The following is a 21,972-nucleotide window of genomic DNA, read 5'->3' on the forward strand; positions in this document are numbered from 1 at the left end:
CGCCGGGGGCGTCTTCCCGCCGACGGGGGCCGGAGCCGCCTCGCGGCCACCTCCGCCTAATCCGGCCAAAGCCGGAGCCGCAATGGACGCCGACGTCGGAGTACGAGCGCCTGACGCTTGAATGGCGCCAGGACGGCGACCCCGAGGCAGCGGGCGGCGGAGCGCGCCAGCGAGCGCTAGGCCGAGGAGTTTGCCTACTCGGCCTCGCCATGACGAACGTCGAGGCGTTAGCATGGAGCGCCAAGGAAGCGGCGAGGGAGGCGGCCGAGAAGAAGAAGGCGGGGAAGAGGCCGGCGCTGGAGGTGAAGGGGGAGCCGATCGAAATCGGCTCCGACGACTCCGACGAGGCCTACCTCGCCTACTTCAGCAATCTCGACGACTAGGCGGCCGTTTTTTTAATTATAGAATTATGTAATGAAAAACTTTATGTTTAATTAAATTTCGTCGAGTTTAGTTAAATTTTTGCCTACTTCATTTAAATTTCGCCGAATTTAGTTAATTTTTGTCTATTTTCAAATTTTGAGGAGTTCTTATCGGGGGCACGGTTGGGTCACGGCGGAACCCTAAAAAAAAAATCCACCGACGCCCCCTGAACGGCCTAAAAAACAGCTGCGCCGGACGCCAAATGAGGGCGCGACTGGAGATGCTCTTAGGCTAGGGGCTAGGATATTTCTTCTGTGTTCGTTTGGCTTGCTTTTTACGTGCAGCCTCCTTGCGTGGTTAGGTGACACTTGGATATTCAAATGCAGCTCTGTTATTTGTCATATCTTAGAGCTGTATCTTTCACGAATCGTGAATCACGATCTAAATACATGGCAGGATTTTTTTTTTAAATGCACCTTATCCTGCTGGGGTCATCTCTTTCCCTCTCCTTCTCGTGGCTCCAATTTTGTTTTTCTTTCGGAAGCCATTTTTTTTCTTCTTCTCTTTCTCTCGCGAAAAGTATCTTAGGAAGCCCCGCGCAATCTAGTTTAGTCAACGACCAGTGCCACCTCCTGCACCGCATGCTCCCTTCCTGTGTACTTGTACCGGCTTCGGTTCTTCCGCCCGCCGCCGGTTGTTGCCGAGATGAGATCGCAGCTCCACGCCGCCGCCTCCTCGCAGCCGGCCTCAGCCCTCCGGGCTCCGCCTCCAGCTCTCCTCAGGTACACCCGGCACACTGTTGAACATTTTGAATTTGAGCTGCACGACGCGGCCGGTCCCTGCAATTGATCCGGCCTTCCGCTCTTCTTATCCGCACCTTGGCTTAATTCCTGCTCCGGTGAGCGTGTCTTCTAGGTTCTATGCGTTCCCGGGCAGGTTCCGCGTCAGTGGTGGTGGCGGCGGCTTGGGGGTTCGCTGCTCGGCTAGCCATCTCCCCAGCGGCAGCAACCGAGGTTCGTGCGCCAGCAATGCGGCCAACTCATTTTCTATGTTATGGTTGGTCCGTGGTACCAAATGCAGCAAGCTTTTGCTAAGAATTTGCATCATGTTCTACATTATGGTTGGTCCGATTTGTGCGACCTGCTCTCTGTTGAAGCTTAATTTACCTTGACCAGGACGAGCAGGAGTGTTTGATTCAGCGAAGAGGCCAGGCGAAAAGGGAATTAGGTCTAGTGTGGAAACGCCGACCCCTTCACGGGCAGAGAATGGTGTAAGCCTTCCTGCTAAGGTGATTTGTTTTTTCAATTTTGTGATAACCTGAACTCACATCGATCAATGCATGGCCAGATGAGCTTAGTCTGAAAAATGTGCTAACTTGTCATATCAAGGTGCTAGGGGCTAGCATGTTATCTTTCATAGCATAACTACGTACTTATATCTGAATGATAGATGGGAGACCATGTGTGATATTTAGGATTCATGCTTTCTAGGACAATGTGACTGAAGTGAATGGATTGCTTGCGAGAACATCGAAATGGCGCTACATGGTTGTGTATTGTAAGCTAGTTAATTTTACTGTACAAGTAAGCGGCAGCCCAATGCCGCCAAAGTAACAGTTTCGAGCTGCTCCTCTGTGGGTTGACCAGTACCAGACTTGTCCCTCATTATGATGGAAGACAGGTCAATTATTGCAAATTGTGCAGAATAATATGTCTTGTTGGGTGCCTACTGATCATACCAAAAAAAAATGCAACCCACTTGTGCCTTTGGAAGTAATGATTCGACACCACTTGACTCTTGAACGCACTCCAATCGGAGATATATGGAAGGTACTTTGGCTTAGGTATCAAACTCAGTGGAGTTGTGTGTAACGTGTATCGGTACCAGAAAAATGGAGCAACCTGCAAGAACTCATAGATAGGAAAAGTAGTCATGACCCACCAAAAAAATATATATACAAGCAGTCCTGTCCGTCGTAGTCTGCTCCCTGTAGACACAATGTTTTGCAACATATAGTCTATTAATGCACCTTCGGTTTGCTAAATATTCAATTTCATTTAACTTTTCAGGGAAACTACAGCACGGTGACTATGCTAAGCATCACATTCTGCCTTCTATACCGAATTGTTGTAGGCCAGATGCAGTTCATAATGAACTTGCTCCCTCAGATGTCACACACTATTACAAGTTTGCCATTTGCTTGTATATCTGATCCTGTCAGAAAACCTGTTCCTCTTAATCTAGATGTTACTTTCCCACCACTGCCTGATGTCAAATGGAGTATTTCACGCTTGTACTATCTGTTCAATACACAGCTTGACCGAAACATTGCCTTGTAAGTGAAATATATCTAGCTTTAACTATTGTTCAATCCCTCTTTTATGATACTACTACATTTACTGGGCTACCACTTTTCTGCACATCCCCAAAAGCTTGTGAATTCCTAAGTTACACATAATGTTACACATGATAACTGAAGTTTCTTGTTCATAGTGAACTAACATGATACTTTGTCTTGCCTATCTTCATAGGTCGATCATCACTTTGCTCGTCACCTGTTTTTCTATTGTCTTTGTAGGAGGATTGCTGTTTCATAAGTTCAGGTCTGTATTTTTTTAATTTAAATGTGTGTGTATTTTCTTTGTATTCTCTGTTTCTATAGGTGGATATCCTACATCCTCACTAATTGGTACGAACAGAAAAAGATGATGAAATATATTGGTTTCTATTTCAGAAAAAAAGAACAACCTCTGGAGGAGTGCTTATGGGAAGCTTGGGCATGTCTATGTTCATCATCTACTCATCTAAGAGTAAGGGCTGGTCTGGTTATTGCCAATTCCTTTCTGGCTTAAGAACAATATATTTTACTTAGTTATGAAATTTAGCTAATAGCTTAGATCAACCATTCGATAGATATTTCCCTATTACAGAACTCTTTTTTAATACATTCTTTTGCTTTTTTCACAGCAAAAGACACGTATTGAACGTGTCATCGGATTCTGTCTTGCTATCTGGGGTATATTGTTCTACTCTCGTTTGTTAAGCGCCATGACAGAACAATTTAGAGTGAGTTTTGTTTAAAATTTATACAAACTGGGTTCCTTTAAATATATATGTATGTATATCAATTTAAGCCTTTGAAAAACTTCACCTTGTTGTACACAGAACCAAATGCATAAGGTAAGGGAAGGGGCACAGTTGCAAGTCCTTGAGGATGATCATATCATTATCTGTGGAGTCAATAGTCATCTAACGTCCATACTGAATCAGTTGAATAAGTTCCAGGAATCAGCAATCCGCTTAGGCACTGCAACAGCAAGGTAACTGAGTGATAACATTGCATTTTGGTCATATCTATCTATATCACCTAATACAGCCCATTGTTTTGTTTGAACGTGTCAAGAAAGCAGAGAATTCTCCTTCTCTCAGAACTTCCCAGAAAGCATATTGAGAAGTTTGGGGACAGCATATCCAAAGATTTAAACCATGTTGATGTCTTCACCAAGAGGTAAAGGGGTTATTCACTTCTTGTGTTGCTTTCTGAATAGATGCAACTTGCTTCAGTATTTTTACCTTTATACAAGATGTTTCCCTTGAAACGTGAAAAATCACCGTGACTCTTCTTAAATTGCAGTTGTAGCCTCAGCTTGACAAAATCATTTGAAAGAGCAGCAGCAAACAAAGCAAAGTCTATAATCATCTTACCAGCGAAAAATGAACGGTATGTATATACCATATATGCATATACTTTCTCTTTGCTGTACTGGAAATCATTTTTTAGAAGGGAAGTTTGTCTCATTTTTCATGACGATCCTTTAGACTTCTATCTTGTAGAGATAGTGATAATTGATAAACAGCAGGCCATCCAACTCCTGTAAAATGTATATATTTAAATCCTTTGTGCTACTACTTATGGTACACTTGAAACTTTTCACTGGAGGCTTTGAGATGAATAACTTGAAAAAAAGCAGCGCTCTTATCAGAATTAAGAGATTTATGAAGACAAATTCTTTTAAAGGAAAAATGGTGCATTCTCTTGGATGTAATGTCATATGTCAACTTTTAACATGTCATTTGTTAGCAATAATACTTACGGAGTAGTTTCTAGAAAAAATGTTGTGTCAAGGTTTTGTACGTTCCAAGTAGGTATGTAAAAGGTGTGGATATTTTCCGTTCCGAAACCGCATCCGCATCCGTTTTTGAGGATAGGGTATGCAATTTTAGAAATCCGCCGGATACGGATGCGGATATTGGTCAACCGGATATCCGACGGATATGGTAGTGGATATGTTATTGCTAATATCCGACGGATGTGGATTATTCGCCATTTTTTGCGGATAATCCGATGTCCTCAATTAGGATTATCCGATAAAATTAGCCCGGTGTCATATCACTGGATACCCAATCAGTCCATCGGCCTAAATCCTAGCCTACCCTCTGCTCCTCACTCCATATATAAATATAATCCTAATTGCACCGCACGAGCATGAAATGACCGATAAGTAACGTGCTACGCCGCTGGTTGCATCATTTCCAGTATTGTTGTGTATTGGTGTGAGTTGTGACTTTGAAAGCTTGATGCTACACTTTGCTCATTGCAAACAAGAAACATTAGATAAACTTTTTGTCTGGGTTGTTTATATGGTGGAAATAAAGTTATGCGCCTTCCTTGTATTTATCCGATAATATTTGTCCATATCTGGTCCGAGTCTGCTCCATTTCCGCTCCGAATTCGTAGTCCGATATAATCCGTATTCGAATCCGCACCTGATCATTATCCGCTCCGCTCCGAATCCGACTGAAAAATACGGTAAAGGATATGGAAGAGGAGTATCTGATCCGATCCGTTTACATCCCTATTTCCAAGGACCAAGGGTAGGCATTTGCTCCTAATCAGCTGGGTGGGTGTACCACCTGCCAAGGCTCCGAGGCTGTGTTGAGAAGAGAGGAAGATACAGTAATATCTGATTAGTATTTTCCTAATTCTCAAAATACAGATGGATGCCCTTCTATTATATCCACTAGCAACTTAACTACCAAGTTTAATCCCTAAGAAATAGCCAAAAAATGCTAACAAATCTTATCATAACAAAACTGATACAATCAACAACCCAGTATAGCATGATAAGATCTCTGTTTTTCTCTCTCTTTTGAACAGGGCTCATGAACCATTACAGAACTTCTGCTATTGTTTCACTACTTGGTTTTTCTTTAATTGTCTAAACTCTTGCTGAACATGATCAGATATGAAGTGGATACAGATGCATTTCTTTCTTTATTGGCACTTCAATCTCTTCCACAAATTGCATCGGTTCCTACAATTGTTGAGGTATATGCAACATCCACCATTTATGTACAGTTTTTATATAACAGCATATAGACACCTTATGTATTCATCATGTTTTACCAATGTAGGCTTCTAACTCGACCACCATCGAACTTCTAAAATCAATCACAGGCTTAAATGTGCAGCCTGTGGAGATGGTTGCTTCTAAGCTGTTTGTGCAGTGCTCTAGGCAAAAGGGCCTTCTTAAAATCTACAGACACTTGCTTAATTCCCGCAGTACTGTTCTAATCTTGATATGTATTTTCTGGTATACTAATTTTGGGACAGGCGCAGATGGTTACCACTATTATACTTAAGGTTTGGCAACTGAGTCGCAAAAAAAAAACTGAGAGTTTACAGGATCAAATCCCAGAAAATCCACAAATAGTAGTCTCATGTTTTGTTTGTTTGCAGGATCTAACATGCAACTATCGGCACTTTAACCATGTCTTTTGGCCATAAGATATATTTTACAGGCTCATGTTTTGTGACTAAGCTCAAAAGTCAAAACCTGTCATGTATGGCAGTCCTGATTTTGTTTATGTACTAAATAGTAGTCAAATGGTGCTGTGTCATGTACTGATGTCCCACTTTCTTCACCTTCATGGTCAGCTTTGACCACAACCACATGCTAGACATCATTTATTTTTCTCAGACACAATAACCTTTCATTTATTAGCAAAACTGTTCCGGTATTATCATGTTTCTGATATTATTACTATTTTTATTGGTTTTTGCTTTATACACTTTTGCCTTATACTGAATTGGTTAGCAGTATCTACCTTGTTTTTCAGTCTGGATGGTAGTACCATTATCTTACTTGGTTAGTTGGTTTCATGATTTTTTGGTTTTATCCTGCAGAAAATGTCTTCAACCTTTTCAGCATTCCTGAAGTAGGAGGCCTGAAGTTCAAGGACGTGAGACGTAAAACCCAAGATGTAATGTTGTTTCAAATAAGTGAATGCCTAAAACTCAGCAGTGTGCACCATTTCTCTGTTGTCATGCACCTTTTATGTTCATGGTCAGGCAGTTGTTTGCGGTATCTTTCGATCCGGAGGGATACACTTCCACCCAAGTGAGGATGAATTGCTGAAGGAAACAGATAAAGTATGCATTTTCTGTTTTTTCTAGAAATAAGTCCATTTTACCCCCCTGAACTCATCGGGAAGTTCAAAAAACACCCTAAACTACAAAACCGGGTATAAAACCCCCCTGAACTTTGAAAACCGGGCATCCTAACCCCCCTAGGCTGTTTCTCACTAGAAAGGGTAGGTTTGACCCTTGAGTTCAGGGTGTTTTTTGAACTTCCCAATGAGTTCAGGGGGGGTAAAATGGACTTATTTCTTTCTTCTATTGGTCTAGAATTCTATGAGAAATTTGGTTGTTCAAGTTTTTGTTTCTTGTTGTCCTAGCCATCTATCAAAGTGACCATTCCCTCCATTTCAGATTAGTTGTACATGCAGCCTTATAGAGACAAAATAAGCCAAAAGGATTCCCATGCAATTAATTGCACCATGCATTCAATCTTCCTCCAATCTCTACTTAGCCCCACCTCCCTCCATCCAGTGGGCTGATGATAGAATTTGTTTGCCTAGGAAAAGTAAGAGCGCAATAATTAATTAAGCTTTGGAAGTCTAAATGTACAAGTATTTTGAGAAAACTTGCAAGGCCTATATGTACAACTAAAAAGAAACGGATGGAGTACTATATTGCAATATCTCTTGCGCCAATGGTGTGTGTTCCCCTGGAATTAAGAACATGCCGCTGGTATCTTCAGACCTTTTATACGAACGTCTATTTTATGGGGAAACAAGAAAAAAAGAAGCAGTATGGACTATTCATTTATGGGGAAAGAAGAAAAATTAGCTGCTACCGAAGGAAGGGATGGGTGTTGTATTTTGCAATTGTATCATCAGTTTCAGAGGATACTTGGCATATAATTTTTTCTAGTTCATTTCCTTACACTCTTGATTTCTTTGCTTCACAGTTGCTTCTTATTGCTCCTGTCTGTGGTAGGACAAAACCACAATATACAGTTCTAAATGTACCAGTAGGAACACAAAATTCAGGTTATTACTCAGACTCAAAAGAGGGTCGAAGATCTTCTAATGTGTCTACCGAAATGAATGAAACACGGATAAAGAACATTGCGAAGCGCCCCTCAAAATCGCTCTCTAAGGTAAAGTTCAATGCAATGATGTATTGATGGGAATCCTCCCTTCTCAAATTACTGGGTTCATAAGTTGTTAATTTTATGCAGAGCAGCGAATGTATGCTGGGACCAAGGGAATGCATACTTATTGTTGGTTGGCGTCCAAAAATTACTGATATGATTCGAGAATATGATAATTACCTTGGACCTGGGAGTGTATTGGTATGTATAGGCACAAAGGTTACAAGAAATAAATATGCTTCTCTCACATTTGAATTGTAGCAAGAAAATGGCGAGGGCACCCATTACATTATTCGGGTGGAACTGGTCTAACAAATTCACTTTAATGTACAGGAAATATTGTCAGAAACCCCTATTACCGAGCGGACAAGTGTTGTCAATCCCCTTATGCAGAGCCAACTAAAAAATATTAAAGTTACTCATAAGGTTTTACTCGGTCTCTCTCTTTGTATGCACTGGCCACTGAAGCTCACAGACAGGATTCTCGCACATGCATAACTTTACCCTACTCTTGTTATTTGCTAATTTTAATTTGATAATATGTCATACAGGTGGGATGTCCTATGAACTATGATAGTTTGAAGGAAGCGATTATTAATATTAGTAAATCTGCAAAGTGTAACAAAAATGTTCCCCTTTCAATTGTTGTAATATCTGACAGAGAATGGCTCATTGGAGGTATGAGTAATGTGACAACAACAGAAATATACTATTCCCTGTTAATAAGAAAGAAGTTTCATCTGTGTGTGCTTTCTGCAGATACTGTACAGACTGATAAGCAATTGGCGTATACCCTTCTCCTTGCTGAAAACATTTGCCAGAAAAATGACATAATGGTCAGTTCTTCCCACTACAAAGAATGTTCAAAATGCATAAGTGAACCACCATGTTTCTCATCGAAGTGTCTGCAATGTGTTGCTTTGGGGCGTATAACATATTGTACACATGAGTTGTCTAGAAAGACAAAAACTTGACCCTTAATCAACAAATCATTACTCAAAATATAGACACTTCTCCCAGGCTACCTAGTTTCATGTTCCCTTTACAGAGGAACTTTATTTTAATCTGGTGCAGTTCAGCTAAGCACCCCCGCATGGCCGCATTGATTTTCTTATAACTAATCCCATACTAAAAGAAATACCGATTTGCTTCAATTACCAAATTCTCACTTGAATATATCCTATAGGTTCAGAATCTTGTATCAGAAATTGTGGACACAGGACTGGGAAAGCAAGTAAGGATTTGATTTTGTCAACTGCTCAGTTCATTGAAATTATTTAAATTTGTAAAAACGTTCTCACCTCTGCATTTTATGCAGATATCAAGAATAAGACCCTCCCTTTCATTTATTGGAGCAGAGGAAGTAATGAGCCTTGTGACTGCACAGGGTTGGTTGTCTACTTATCTTTTAGCTCTTTTATTTTCCTAAAAGTGCTCTGTCTCATGATAAAAATAAATTGTAGTTGCGGAATGTAGCGAGCTGAACGGAGTATGGAAGGATATTCTGGATGCCGAAGGAGATGAGATCTATATTAAGGTAATATAACCGTTATTGGTGTTCCTTGAACATTGTTGTGCTGCTCCTGGTTGTTAAATCATCTGCCCTGCTGCGTGTGCTCATTGTAGGAAATAGGACTGTACATGAAGGAAGGAGAGAAAATATCATTCTCTGAGCTTTCTGAAAGGGCAGTTTTGCGTCGTGAAGTTGCAATCGGTTATGTCAAGGACCAGAAGCAGGTTAAGACTTCTTTGTTAGTTTTTTACTTAATGTATTCACAATGTTCTAAGCCAAGGTTCTTGCTAACTTTGCTATTCAAAAGGGATCTAGCTTCTATAGACCTGATTTGTGCAGACACTAGCTCTTATCGCTTCGTAAATATCAGCTACCATGCTTCAGCGGGTGTTAATGATCTGTTAATTCATATATTGTTTCACCATGGCAGCATATAAATCCCACGAACAAGTTGGAGCCACTCTCTTTTGAAAGGACGGATTCACTCATCGTGATATCTGAGTTTGAAGGTAAATAATCACTGGCGAGGGACAGTAAAAATTCCACATGACCTTTTCAGCTCGCCGTTTCTTCCGAATTTTTGGCAGCTCTTCCTGCTCAATGAGATGACATGTAGCCTGTTAATAATTGCTCTACTGTTTGAGTTCAGAGCGATAAGAAAGGTTATTTGCTCAAATATTCCTTTCCTCCATAGCTGTAGAACTTTTTGGGCCATTTTTTATTTGGTTCGTTGTTGCTCAACTGCAACTTGTACTATGCAGCAACCTTGAGTAAACAAAGGAAAAAAACAAGGTTATTGAGTATGGACCTTGCTCTTGTGCTCTGACTATTGAATAGCAGTGTCAGTGTGACGGGAAAATTCTTAAGTTCTTCAGCTTTAGCGTCATCTACCTAACCAGGAGGTGAGCAAAACATTCGTGTTCTCTTGCTTTTTTTTTTCAGATTTATTGCCTGTAGCTGACTTGCCATCCACTTATACCCATGGCCTGCTTATACATCCAGGGGATTATGTGAGAATGAGAAAATTGATGGCAAATGCTAATGGGCAGATTGGTAAAACTAAAGGTTTGACGACTCCCAGAACAACAGAGTACCGTTGCCACTGATTGCTTGATATGTAAATGGTACATCATCCCTCGACCATGCTAACAATACATCTTTTAGCCATATATCTTAAATCACAACAGCTGTTACATTACATGAAAAATGAAGGAATGATATTGTAAGATGAGATCAACTCGGCGTCCCTGATGCGTCCTCCCTAATAGTGTTTTGGGCATACCTGGAGCACAACTTGGAACAAAGCGAACAAGTATAAGCGGGGTATCCTCGACTCCAATGACACTAGATTGAAATCACCTTGTGCTCTAACCGTATGGAACATTCCTTCTGCTAGCGCTGCTAGTTCATCGTTTGACATGAAGTGGCCAAGAAGCTGGATTCGAAATAAAATCTGTGATATCTACTGGATGACCCTGTTTCGAACACTAAGTTTGGTTGCAGACAGCAGACCATAAACTGAGAGTTTAGTGAATCACTCGGATTTTGACCTACTCAGAACGGAAATCCGGACTTGAACATTCAGATTGGTTCTCATTCCAGCATATGCGGTGCGTGTACATATGAGTAAAACTTGCCCAGTCCTCGTCAGCTACATCCGAACCAGACTCAAGCAACTAGAGTACCAACATCACTGACATGGTCCTTTATTGATCAAGTATACTCGGAAAGCCATCTCCACCTGAGATAGAAGGGTCTCTTTGGTTGCTACCTTGAGCAACGTGCCTGAGATTTTTTCATGCCTGAGAAACATGCCTGTGTGGTTAAAACTTCAGGCATTGTTTGGATGCATTATTTGCCTGTGGTTACATTCACCACTTGTTAGATGTGGTGAGGTTACCCCTTATCTATCAGTATTGATGAATCCCGATACCAAGTTAACTCACATTTTCCACATAAAAATAAATCAACACATATTGGAAACTAAAAGGTACTTAAATACGATCAAACATAATCAGGTCCCATTACATCATTGTACTAAAGTTTTCATTTGTCTTGACAACTTGAATAAGACAAGTGAACTAACAGCCAGTTCACCATTACATGTCCAAAAGTCACAATTCTAACAGGTTAGCAACCTGTGCAAAAGCCACAGCCACATCCTATCAAGTTAAACTATTGTTTAATTAGGAGCTTTTCACATAAAAACTTTGATGACAAGTATAGCAATTTGTCTGATCACAGTAGTGAGCAATTGCATCACCAAAAGTGTGCAGCAAAAAGAAACAACATTAACCATGTCTAAAATATTTTGCAACCTGCTCATTTAAAAGCTAGTAGGACCATGACCAGGAGGACCATTAGCATCCAGATCATCCCGAGAAAAATGATTCACCACCCAGCGCTCAAGGTATTCTTCACCCATGGCCATAAGGAAATTGCGTTGAACTTGTAATTCTGGCTTGCAAAGGTACATCCTACTGCCATCTTATCATCAGGTGGCAATGCAATATTATTCACCCATGGTCATAAGGAAATTGCGCTGAACTTGTTTAGTGGATCCTCAGCCGATGGAACATGTATGCATGATCCTTCTACTGCTGCTGATTCTGACAATGAATGTGATACACAAGAGAACATAAATGACATGTCCGCCTATGCTGAAACAAAGTGTCCTAATGGAGAAGATTCAGACAAGCTTGAGTCAGATAGTGATGATTGTAAGGAGGTGGCAGCGGTCGCTGCAGCTAATGTTGGCGGTCTGAAGCCTAACAAGAAGAATTTCAAAAGGCCTGGAAAAGAAAAGACGTTACCGATGTCACAATCAAAAAAAAAAACCAAGTCCCCGGCTGCAGGACGTGATGACAATGATATGGATGTCATGGGCTTTGGAACATGCTTAAGAATATTGCATTGCCACCTGATGATAACATGGCAGTAGGAATGTACCTTTGCAAGCCAGAATTACAAGTTCAGCGCAATTTCCTTATGGCCATGGGTGAAGAATACCTTGAGCGCTGGGTGATGAATCATTTTTCTCGGAATGATCTGGATGCTAATGGTCCTTCTGGTCATGGTCTTGGTCATGGTCCTACTAGCTTTTAAATGAGCAGGTTGCAAAATATTTTAGACATGGTTAATGTTGTTTCTTTTTGCTGCACACTTTTGGTGATGCAATTGCTCACTACTGTGATCAGACAATTGCTATACTTGTCACCAAAGTTTTTATGTGACAAGCTCCTAATTAAACAATAGTTTAACTTGATAGGATGTGGCTGTGGCTTTTGCACAGGTTGCTAACCTGTTAGAATTGTGACTTTTGGACATATAATGGTAAACTGGCTGTTAGTTCACTTGTCTTATTCAAGTTGTCAAGACAAATGAAAACTTTAGTGCAATGATGTAATGGGACCTGATTATGTTTGATCGTATTTAAGTACCTTTTAGTTTTCAATATGTGTTGATTTATTTTTATGTGGAAAATGTGAGTTAACTTGGTATCGGGATTCATCAATACTGATAGATAAGGGGTAACCTCACCACATCTAACAAGTGGTGAATGTAACCACAGGCAAATAATGCATCCAAACAATGCCTGAAATTTTAACCACACAGGCATGTTTCTCAGGATAGCAACCAAACACATCAGATTATGTTGCATGTGCCTGACCAGGCAATTAATAGAATGGACTCAGGCCATTCTCAGGCACGGAAAAATCTCAGGCCTGAGGGTAGCAACCAAACAGACGCTTATTCTTTGGCTGCACAAGCATACTGGAGTTGGTGATTTATCGCCCGTCTGCCCCCCTCGACTGCTGTGCAAGTCAGTGCAGCCTCTATGCTGCCTTGTCCTCCTCCAGCTCCCGGTCGCGCGTGTCAGGAAGGAGATGAATCCACTCACAAGCTCAGTCGCCTCTTCCTCTTCCCGGACCGGATGGTTTGCTTCCAGATTAGCCCTCGTTCCTTGGGCCTATGGTGGATTGGTGGGTGTTGCCGGCGTGTTTTGGGTAAAGCGATTTTTTTTTACCGGAACCGGGACCTTTTATCCATCATAAAATTTCGTCAAGATTCGTGATGTCTCTAAATAGGTTCCATGCGAAGACGTTGTCCCCACATGCAGGTGCAAGCACGGGACCGGCGCAGTGCATGCACAGGGAAGCAATTAATTGCTTTGTACTTTACTATCAGCTCCGACCACTGCATGCATGCGAGCATTTATAGGTAGGTACTAATAGCTCTGAAATTTTAAAGATACCTCATTGAAAATCCAAACATGCGATTGTTTCATTGATGCATCATTTAAAAAAATATGTGTCTACCATTGAACTTTCATTCACAAGTCGTTGAAATTTCGTTAGCACCAATCATTATTTCAACGGTCAAATACTTAACTAACATTGAAACACTAGTTTCATTGAGACACAAATATTTTCATTGACCGTATATATGAAAGTTTATTGAAACACTACTGCTTCAATCGGCAAGATTTGAACTTATTCCTATATGATTGAAATTGTATAAGAAAGTTTCATTGAGACACCAATGTTTCAATCGCCAATCCTTAGGACAGTAGCGTTTCAATAGTTAGATTCTATTTCCAACCTTTGTAAAACACATCATTTTCAACTGTGTCGTTTTGAACTTGCAGCACTACTGTTTCAATGACAGTTTCATTTTGAATCTGCTCCAAAAAATTTGAAACTTTTTCTGTAGGTCGGAAACACCATCTCAAACCAACCATCAAATTCTGAGTCCGTTTGCACCACCAAATAATTTGTACAGCTATCAAAACGTGTTAGTGTAGAACTAGTCGGTGGAGATCGGCCGAGATTTTGAACTTGCTCGAAACTTTTGAAAACTTTTACTCTAGCTGGGAAAGACCATCTTAAACAAACCCTCAAAATTTCATCAAAATTCTGAGTTCGTTTAGACCCTCAAATAATCTGTACAAAAATCGAAATGTGTTAGTGCATCGTTGCCTTCCCCAACCAGCAACCACGTCCCATCTAGGACATGGGACCCACGTCTGGATAGCTAACTACAGGCAACAAAAATCTACGAAACCTGAAACCCACGTCTGGATAGCTAACTACAGGCAACAAAAATCTACGAAACCTGAAATAGAGAACGAATCTCGAACGAGAGGATGAACGGTTGATTAAAATCGGGCAGGTAACGGCTCCGGTAAATTAGAATTTCCGGTGTTTTGGGGTAGGACAGGAGTACATTGTGAAGCAGTCTTCGAGGCACCGTGCCCCCGTTCTTGGCATTGATGGCTAGTGACTGGGCAACGTGATTTCTGGGTCTATTGCTTTTTCTGGGTCTATTGCTTCTGTGTTTTTTTTAATCTTGAGCTTCTAGAGTCATAATTTATGCTACTATGTTACTACGATGTAGTACACTGTATATAGCAGGATAGGTGCACTGATCTAACTATCTAAGGGCCTCAGTGATTCGTAAGATTGGAAAAATAAAAGAATAAGAAAAATGTAGAATTGCAATGTCATGTCCACTTGAGCCCTACAGGATTTTGTTTGCATCAAAATTTGTTTGATTGGACCAAAGAATTTTTTCCAAGAGGTTGGAGTGGATGTAAATTTTCCTATGAAATGTAGTACAAATGAATTCTTAGAAAAAATTCCTATAAGATTTAATCCTACAAATCAAATGACCAACGTAGGAAAAATTTCTAAGGATTTCAAACCTTCAAAATTTCTATGAAAATCCTTTGAATGAAAGGAGGCCTAAGTGGCCCTCCTTGATCAAGACCAAAAACTTGTGTGCATGTTGCAAGTGTGTGTAATTGTACTACATTGTGTACACACTTGTAAATTTTGAATTTTGCACACCTTTGTAAATTGTGCTTAAAATCTGTAACATTTGTCATGAGTACTGCGAGAATTCTGTGATGAATGCTTAGGCCTCTCTCAATGTAGTCTCTTAACACATTATCTTAAAAAACCAAGTCCACAATGCATGATCTCTTAGTTGTTGTCTCCAAAAAGAGTTACATTAATTAATTTAGGAGGCATGTCTGCTCAGAAGAATTAATGTTTTTGCTTATGTCTACGTGCTACTGTGGTATCTCCACTCTCGAGCAAGAGACAACATCATTTTCTTTCTTCATTAATTAGTATTAGTACGCCATGTCAGCAAAATGCCTAAAATATTGTGCCAAAATACTCCCATTGGGAGATCTCTGAAACATGGTCTTTATTTTGTCTTCCCAAAAATTCTTTGGACGGTCACGAAACAGACCAATCACCATTGATGGGTAGAAATCTTTGTCCTTGGGTAAAACTCAGCTTGATTTGACTCGAGCTACAACACTACCGGTCGAGTTGAGCTGGTATTTTTACTCGGTAAGATAACGAGTTTAATTAAGTGAGTCGATTTAAGAGGCACTCGATAAATTCGTTTGGCTCAAAATATAAAGCATTTATATACGGTAGGAGTTTTCTTTACAGTCTTTACATAAAAAATATATATAAAGCATATGTAGTGCTCTCTCCATTCGGGTTATAAAGTCCATCTTAAAAAATGCTATAACCAAGACATAGTGGAAAGAAAAATTTAATGTTGGAAAACACTAGTACCACAGCAAGCCCGGTACTGTGCCGTCCTTTCGATGGTGAGCACTTGGAAGAGATGAATGTGACGAGAGTGCAGCTCTTGGTTTGATGTTTGGTGGTGGCTTTCCTTGGCTGCCGGTATCAATGTCACTTTTCTGTTGAGTTTTCATATGCAAGCCCTGTAATTTTCTACTTTTTTTTATTTGTTCTTCAATGTACTTGCTTCGCCAAGTTTTAATGCTCATCGGCCAAGGTTGGCTGATTAAAAGGTAGGTAGCTGCGGATTCATGGCGTGTCCTTTCCACTATAAATTTTTCGTTTTGGGTAATATAATTCCGGTGATTCTTCAAAAGAAAAAGACAAGAAACTGATATGAAATGATATGAATTTCTAAAAAAAACTGATGCGAGAGTAAAACACTAGTACAAGAAAAATGATATGAATTTCTAAAAAAAACTGATGCGAGAGTAAAACACTAGTACAAGAAAACTGATACGAGTTTCTAAAAAACTGATACGAGAGTAAAACACTAGTAAAAAAAACTGATATGAGTTTCTAAAAAAATGATATGAAATTAAGACACTAGTACAGAAAACTGATATGAAAGTAAAACACTAGTACAAGAAAACTGATATGAATTTCTCAAAGAAAACTAATACGAAAGTAAAACACTAGTACAAGAAAATTGATACGAGTTTCTCAAAAAAAAAACACTGATATGAAAATAAGACACTAGTACAAGAAAACTGATATGAAAGTAAAACACTAGTACAAGAAAACTGATATGAATTTCTCAGAAACAAAAAAAGAAACTAATATGAAAGTAAAACACAGTACAAGAAAAAAGAGGATCAATGCATGAATATACTAATTAATGTCAAAAGTAAAAACCAAGAAAAAAAAATGGGTGTGGCTTTTTCTAGGTCGCCTGATTTTTAAATAAAAAACCTTAAATCTCAATTGACGCATCAAACCTGTTGGATTAAGATCTGAGGCTCATCTCTACTCTCCTCTCTCCCACATGCTAGCGTTGGATTAAGATCCAGTGGCCAAATACACCATTAATCTCTAGCTAAAAACACATGTGACTTCTCAATAGGAAAATCGAAAAAATAGCCAAGGCAATGAAGAGTTGAATTTCCAAGATAAAAAAAACTTAGTCCAGAGTTAGAATCCATCCATAGAGTTTCATAGGATTGCAAACCATACCAACTCTCTTTAAAATTTACTCCCTCCGTGTGAAGTGACTCAAAATAGTCTAAAAATGGATGTATCTATAATAGTCTAAAAATGGACGTATTTATATACTAAAATATGTCTACATACATATAATATTTTGACACTTAATATGGGACGGAAGGAGTAGTTTGCACTAGATTTTACTGAAAAAGTTACAGCCGCTCCAATCTTTGTAAACAACCATACGTTTTTCTATGCACAATCGGGTATCATTTTAATCATGTAGCATTCAAAATGCCTTACAATTTGATTTGACATTTTTTTTCTATTTCTAAATTGAGAATTATGTGAATCAAAGAGACGCTCTTGAGCCGGACTTGAAATCCACCACGAACCTCCCACTGTAGTAAAAAAGATCTTCACACACTCCCTATAAAAAAGATTTTCACACGCCGATGAAACATTCCTACACATGTCAGGCCTCGTTTGGCAGACAGGGATTTTAGATGAAAACCAATGTAATATACCGGGCCGGTTTTATACTCACTGATCCACTAGACGGCCCGTTTGGCAGCCCGGTTTTGAGAAGTGCAAGCCCAGGTAAAACCCTAAATACACCTCGTTTGGGCTCGTTTTTGAGACGCGAGGAGGGGGTCGCGTTTTTTCCCCCACTCGAGCCGGCGGCGCATCGAGCACTCACGCGAGGTGAAGGGATGAAGTTCGACCCCGGCGCCCCGCCATCCAGCCGTCGAACCCACGCCGGCGACGACTCTGCTGTGACGACGACAACTCCACAGCGTTGTACGACTCCGCGAGACAGCCGTCGCCGTACAACCTTCTCCAGCCATCTACAGTTGCCGTAGTTCCAGCCGCCGCTCTTGACTTCCATTTTCCTCATCTCGTCAGGCTGGAGTTCTCCGTCGTCCCCTGTCCTCGCCTCCCCATGATTCAGTTTGATGTAAATCTGATGCATAGAGTTCTTCTTGGTTGTATAGTTTCAGATGGCACCACGGTATAGGCTAGATGGGCTGCGATTGTGTATTTGTCTTGCTGAATTGAAGGTTTATTTAAAAAAGTTCAATGAATCAGTTTGTCTTGCTGAAATTTTCTTGACATCTGCGTACCAACCATCACATTTGAGAAAAGAAACTGTAGTGTATTTTTGGAGAAGTGTATTTCAGAGTATTTGGTGTTGAGGATTGTTTCACCAAATACTCGAAGGAAAATACTCTCGAACCCCCTGCAATACACTGCAGCCAAACGAAAAGGGCATTCATTCTCTCTCCGATTCGCATTCACACCCCAGAAAAGATAACCCTCTTTTCTACCCCACATTAAACCCCAGCCCACCGCGAGCAGTGCTCCAGCAAGCAGGCACACAACCCAAGAAGAAGCAGAGCACCGTTGTCCAAGCAGAGGAGAGGGAGAGACGAGAAGCCATGGACCTAGCGTCTCTCCTCCTGCTCATCGCTTCCTCCTCCACGACCTCGAGCATCACCCATGGGATACCGGTAGCGGAGGAGACGGTGCTCGCCTCGGCGGCCAGGCTCCGCGGGCAGGCGAGGACCGCCGTCCCCTTCTCAGAGGGCTACACGCAGCTCTTCGGCGACTCCAACCTCGCGCTCCACGGCGGTGGAAAGCGCGTCCACATCGTCCTCGACGAGAGGACAGGTAGGTGTTTCTTTTCTCGCGCTTCCCGCCGATCTGTTTCCTTCTTGTTTTGTAATCTTTCGGCGCCTACGGAGTGTTGAGTTCTTGGCAGAAGCCATAATGGCGGCGTCGTGTTCGTGTGGTTTTCCAGGCGCTGGATTTGCGTCGCAGGATGCGTACCTGCACGGGTTCTTCAGTGCCAGAATCAAGTTGCCCGCCGCCGCTTACGCCGCCGGCGTCGTCGCCTTCTATGTAAGATTTTGTTGTTGTTCTTCTTCTTCTTATGATGATGATGATTCGCCTTTCCTGCATTTTGTGTTTTTAACCGTCCAGAAGACAGAGCACATTTCATTCATCCATCCTGATTTTGTTACGCCAGAAAGGAAACAGTAAACCAGAACCCGAAATGTTATGTCAAAAAAAAGTGTCTTTCTGGATTCTAAAGGCACGGCACAGTGTGCAAAAAAAAAGGCTTAATGTTTCACAAGATGGCAGTGTTGGAAAAAAGAGAGAACTTCTGGTCTTATATAGTTAGAATCTACATTTCCATGGTGGGTGTTGCACAGTGCACTACATTTTTGTGTGTCTCACAAAATGGCTGCTACGGAGTATATATAGTTAGTATAAAGCAAGGATTTCACATACAGGCTAATCAAATGTATATTTTTTCCATAATACATTATATATGTTTGAACTTCGCCTATGCAAATGTTCATCACATTATCAATTCTGAGGGTGTTAGATGTCGAATGGGGACGTGTACGAGAAGACGCATGACGAGCTAGACTTCGAGTTCCTGGGGAACATCAAGCGGAGAGAGTGGAGGGTGCAGACGAATGTGTATGGCAATGGCAGCACATTGATTCGCAGGGAGGAGAGGTATAGCTTGTGGTTTGATCCGACAGAGGATTTTTTCATCGGTATGCCATCCTCTGGAGCCATCACAGGATTGTGTAAGTAATTCCTTCACCTCCCTTGACTACCATCTACTTGCATGGGAATACATTACTTGGTTAATTTTGTGACAATGTAATGTGATGAAAAGTCAGTAAGAAACTGAACAATGAAAGGTCATGTTTGCAAACTCTAAGGCTGGCTTTTGCTTCTTCAACTGACATTTCTCGCTTTCTTCACTTCATTTCTTTTATCACAAGACTTGATTAAGTTCCATACTTAACGCAAGCATTCCACTTTTTTGTCTTATTTGGGTGCCACCAAAATTCTTGATCTGCCTTTCATTGCACACCTGTTTTCTCCACAATGACAGAAAGCTAACTTTTGGTGCCCTGTCCCCGTGAAGAGAGACTGAAAAAGTTGTCATCACTTTCATCATGTGTTTCCTATTTTTCAAGTTCGTACATATAAAATGCCATCTCCCCTCTTCCTCAGAACGCAAAAGTTTATTGCCAAACAAAGTTGTGCTGATCTGCTGGCTTCAAGTATGGTAATAGGACCTTATTTCAGGATTCAGGCTCACTGGTTATAGAAGCTGTAGCAACATATTTTTTCCAGTTTTCAGAATGTACAACTTGGCACATATACCACCTCTACGTACTGATGAATTAAATACCATTCATCACCTAACTTGGGGTAATGATTCTGAATATGGAGCTTAAGGCCAGGCAAATATTTATTTCCATGATCATAACCGCATATACTTGAGAAGGCGCCATAGAAGGTAACTCTCACAAATTGTCGTAGGACCCAAAAATAATATTGGGTATCCATGCTTAGTTATCAGAAGTTCTAATAGAGTTCTTCTATGCCTCCATTAATGAGCGAAAAATGAAAGCAGAGATTCAAAACAACTAAAAACTACAGTCCTATATCGTGCAGAATTCTTCTTTTGTCTCCCTAGTGTTTGAGCTGAAGCATTTCTCTCCCCTCCTCTCTTGCAGATAGTTTCTGTTATGATCTATAGTAACATAATTGTGCATCTGCTGATCTGCAACCAACTTGCTTGTTATTTCTCATTGTGTTGCCCTTTCATTTTTGCAGATTCTACATTGATGAAACTCCAATCCGGGAGGTCGTGAGGATCAAATCCATGGGTGTTCAATTCCCCTCCAAGCCAATGTCGCTCTACGCCACTATCTGGGACGGCTTTGGCTGGGCTACTTCTGGAGGTCGCTACAAGGTGAAATACAAGTACGCCCCTTTCACTGCGGAATTTGATGATCCCATGCTCGATGGCTACGCGGCAATGGACACCCTGACCAGTGCACCAACATGCCTGCTGGACAACGCCGGTGTCCGTAACGCTGCGGCAATGTCCGACGGGCAGCGATCAGCGATGGAGAGGATCAGGACAAAGCACCTGACCTATGGTTACTGCTACGACCGTCTCCGGTACCCGACACCTCTATCGGAATGCAATGTCGGTGACGAGGCCGAGATGTTTCTCCTGACGGGGTTAGCGAGGTCCAGGGATCAGCACGGGCGCAGTAGGCACCCCCGTCGTGGCAGCTCGGATTCAGCTCTGAGCCTCTGACCATCGGGAATGCTGTGCAGAATTTGGCTAGATCATAGGCTGCGCATGTGCTTGCCTGAATTTTGACATAGCATTCTAGTACAGGTAGTGTGTCTAGGGACTAGGGGTGATTCAAATTTCCTGGTCTTTTAAAATCTTTAGGTGTAGCCATGGTGTCATTTAGCTCAAACCATTTGTAGTACTAATGAACTCCCTTTGCTTCAAATTATATGACGTGCTTTTAGTGAGCATAATGATTAGGTCATACAACCAAGAGGAATGATAGAAATTATCTTGCTACCCGTAAAAAAAATCTCATAATAATTCCCGTTCTATGCTTCTAAGTTCTAATGCACTTAGCCATCTTGTTCCTAATTTCAAGAAGAGTTAATTACCTTTTTTCTTTTTTCTTTTTTTTTTTGAAACCTTTTTTCTTTTCTTGGTTTCACTGATGGAGGACAAAATGAGTGTAGAGAAGTTTGAGTACTTGCCTTATTATGATGTCGCCTATTCTGAAGTGAAGGTAAAATAATTGAAAGCTGGTGGGATTTGTTGTGCCACACCAAAGTTGTTTATGCTAATCATACCTAGGTCCAACAATTCATTCCAGAGTTAGGTTGAGTCAGTCCATGGTCCAACAATAATTGAAGAGTTAATCTACACCTCGTACAGATTACACAATAATTGAAGAGTTAATCTACACCTCGGACAGATTACAGTTATACA

General features: G+C 40.9%; 1 protein-coding gene and 1 pseudogene across 4 annotated transcripts; both read left to right on the plus strand.

The window, feature by feature from the left end:
• Positions 1 to 867: 867 nt before the first annotated feature.
• LOC100843978 (putative ion channel POLLUX-like 2) lies at positions 868 to 10,701 on the plus strand. Of its 4 annotated transcripts, XM_024461622.1 has the most exons (26): positions 868 to 1,145; positions 1,279 to 1,376; positions 1,539 to 1,651; positions 2,433 to 2,698; positions 2,895 to 2,966; positions 3,098 to 3,173; positions 3,331 to 3,429; positions 3,529 to 3,683; positions 3,740 to 3,871; positions 3,998 to 4,084; positions 5,608 to 5,692; positions 5,779 to 5,926; positions 6,551 to 6,627; positions 6,716 to 6,796; positions 7,677 to 7,868; positions 7,950 to 8,063; positions 8,196 to 8,288; positions 8,414 to 8,540; positions 8,622 to 8,698; positions 9,049 to 9,096; positions 9,181 to 9,250; positions 9,326 to 9,399; positions 9,489 to 9,599; positions 9,806 to 10,037; positions 10,137 to 10,277; positions 10,378 to 10,701. In XM_024461622.1, exons 1-24 carry the CDS (start codon positions 1,069 to 1,071, stop codon positions 9,890 to 9,892), a joined length of 2,559 nt encoding a protein of 852 aa, XP_024317390.1. In that variant the 5' UTR covers positions 868 to 1,068; the 3' UTR covers positions 9,893 to 10,037; positions 10,137 to 10,277; positions 10,378 to 10,701. The 4 variants fall into 4 exon arrangements, with proteins under 4 accessions (XP_024317390.1, XP_024317389.1, XP_024317391.1 ...); XM_024461621.1 differs by having other exon boundaries at positions 9,806 to 10,277; positions 10,378 to 10,612; XM_024461623.1 differs by having other exon boundaries at positions 1,539 to 1,633; positions 9,806 to 10,277; positions 10,378 to 10,612.
• A 7,062-nt stretch (positions 10,702 to 17,763) lies between these two features.
• Positions 17,764 to 21,500, plus strand: LOC100844281 (annotated as a pseudogene).
• The last annotated feature ends 472 nt before the right edge of the window (positions 21,501 to 21,972 follow it).

This window comes from Brachypodium distachyon, chromosome 3, assembly GCF_000005505.3.
Source record: "Brachypodium distachyon strain Bd21 chromosome 3, Brachypodium_distachyon_v3.0, whole genome shotgun sequence".
NCBI classification, from domain to species: domain Eukaryota; kingdom Viridiplantae; phylum Streptophyta; class Magnoliopsida; order Poales; family Poaceae; genus Brachypodium; species Brachypodium distachyon.

Excerpts from the sequence above, each read along its gene's own strand:
- LOC100843978 (XM_024461622.1), top strand. The coding sequence starts at position 1,069 with ATGAGATCGCAGCTCCACGCCGCCGCCTCCTCGCAGCCGGCCTCAGCC. Across the intron at positions 6,797-7,676 it reads TGCTGAAGGAAACAGATAAA|TTGCTTCTTATTGCTCCTGT; the intron begins GTATGCATTTTC and ends TTTGCTTCACAG. Across the intron at positions 8,064-8,195 it reads TTGGACCTGGGAGTGTATTG|GAAATATTGTCAGAAACCCC; the intron begins GTATGTATAGGC and ends TTTAATGTACAG.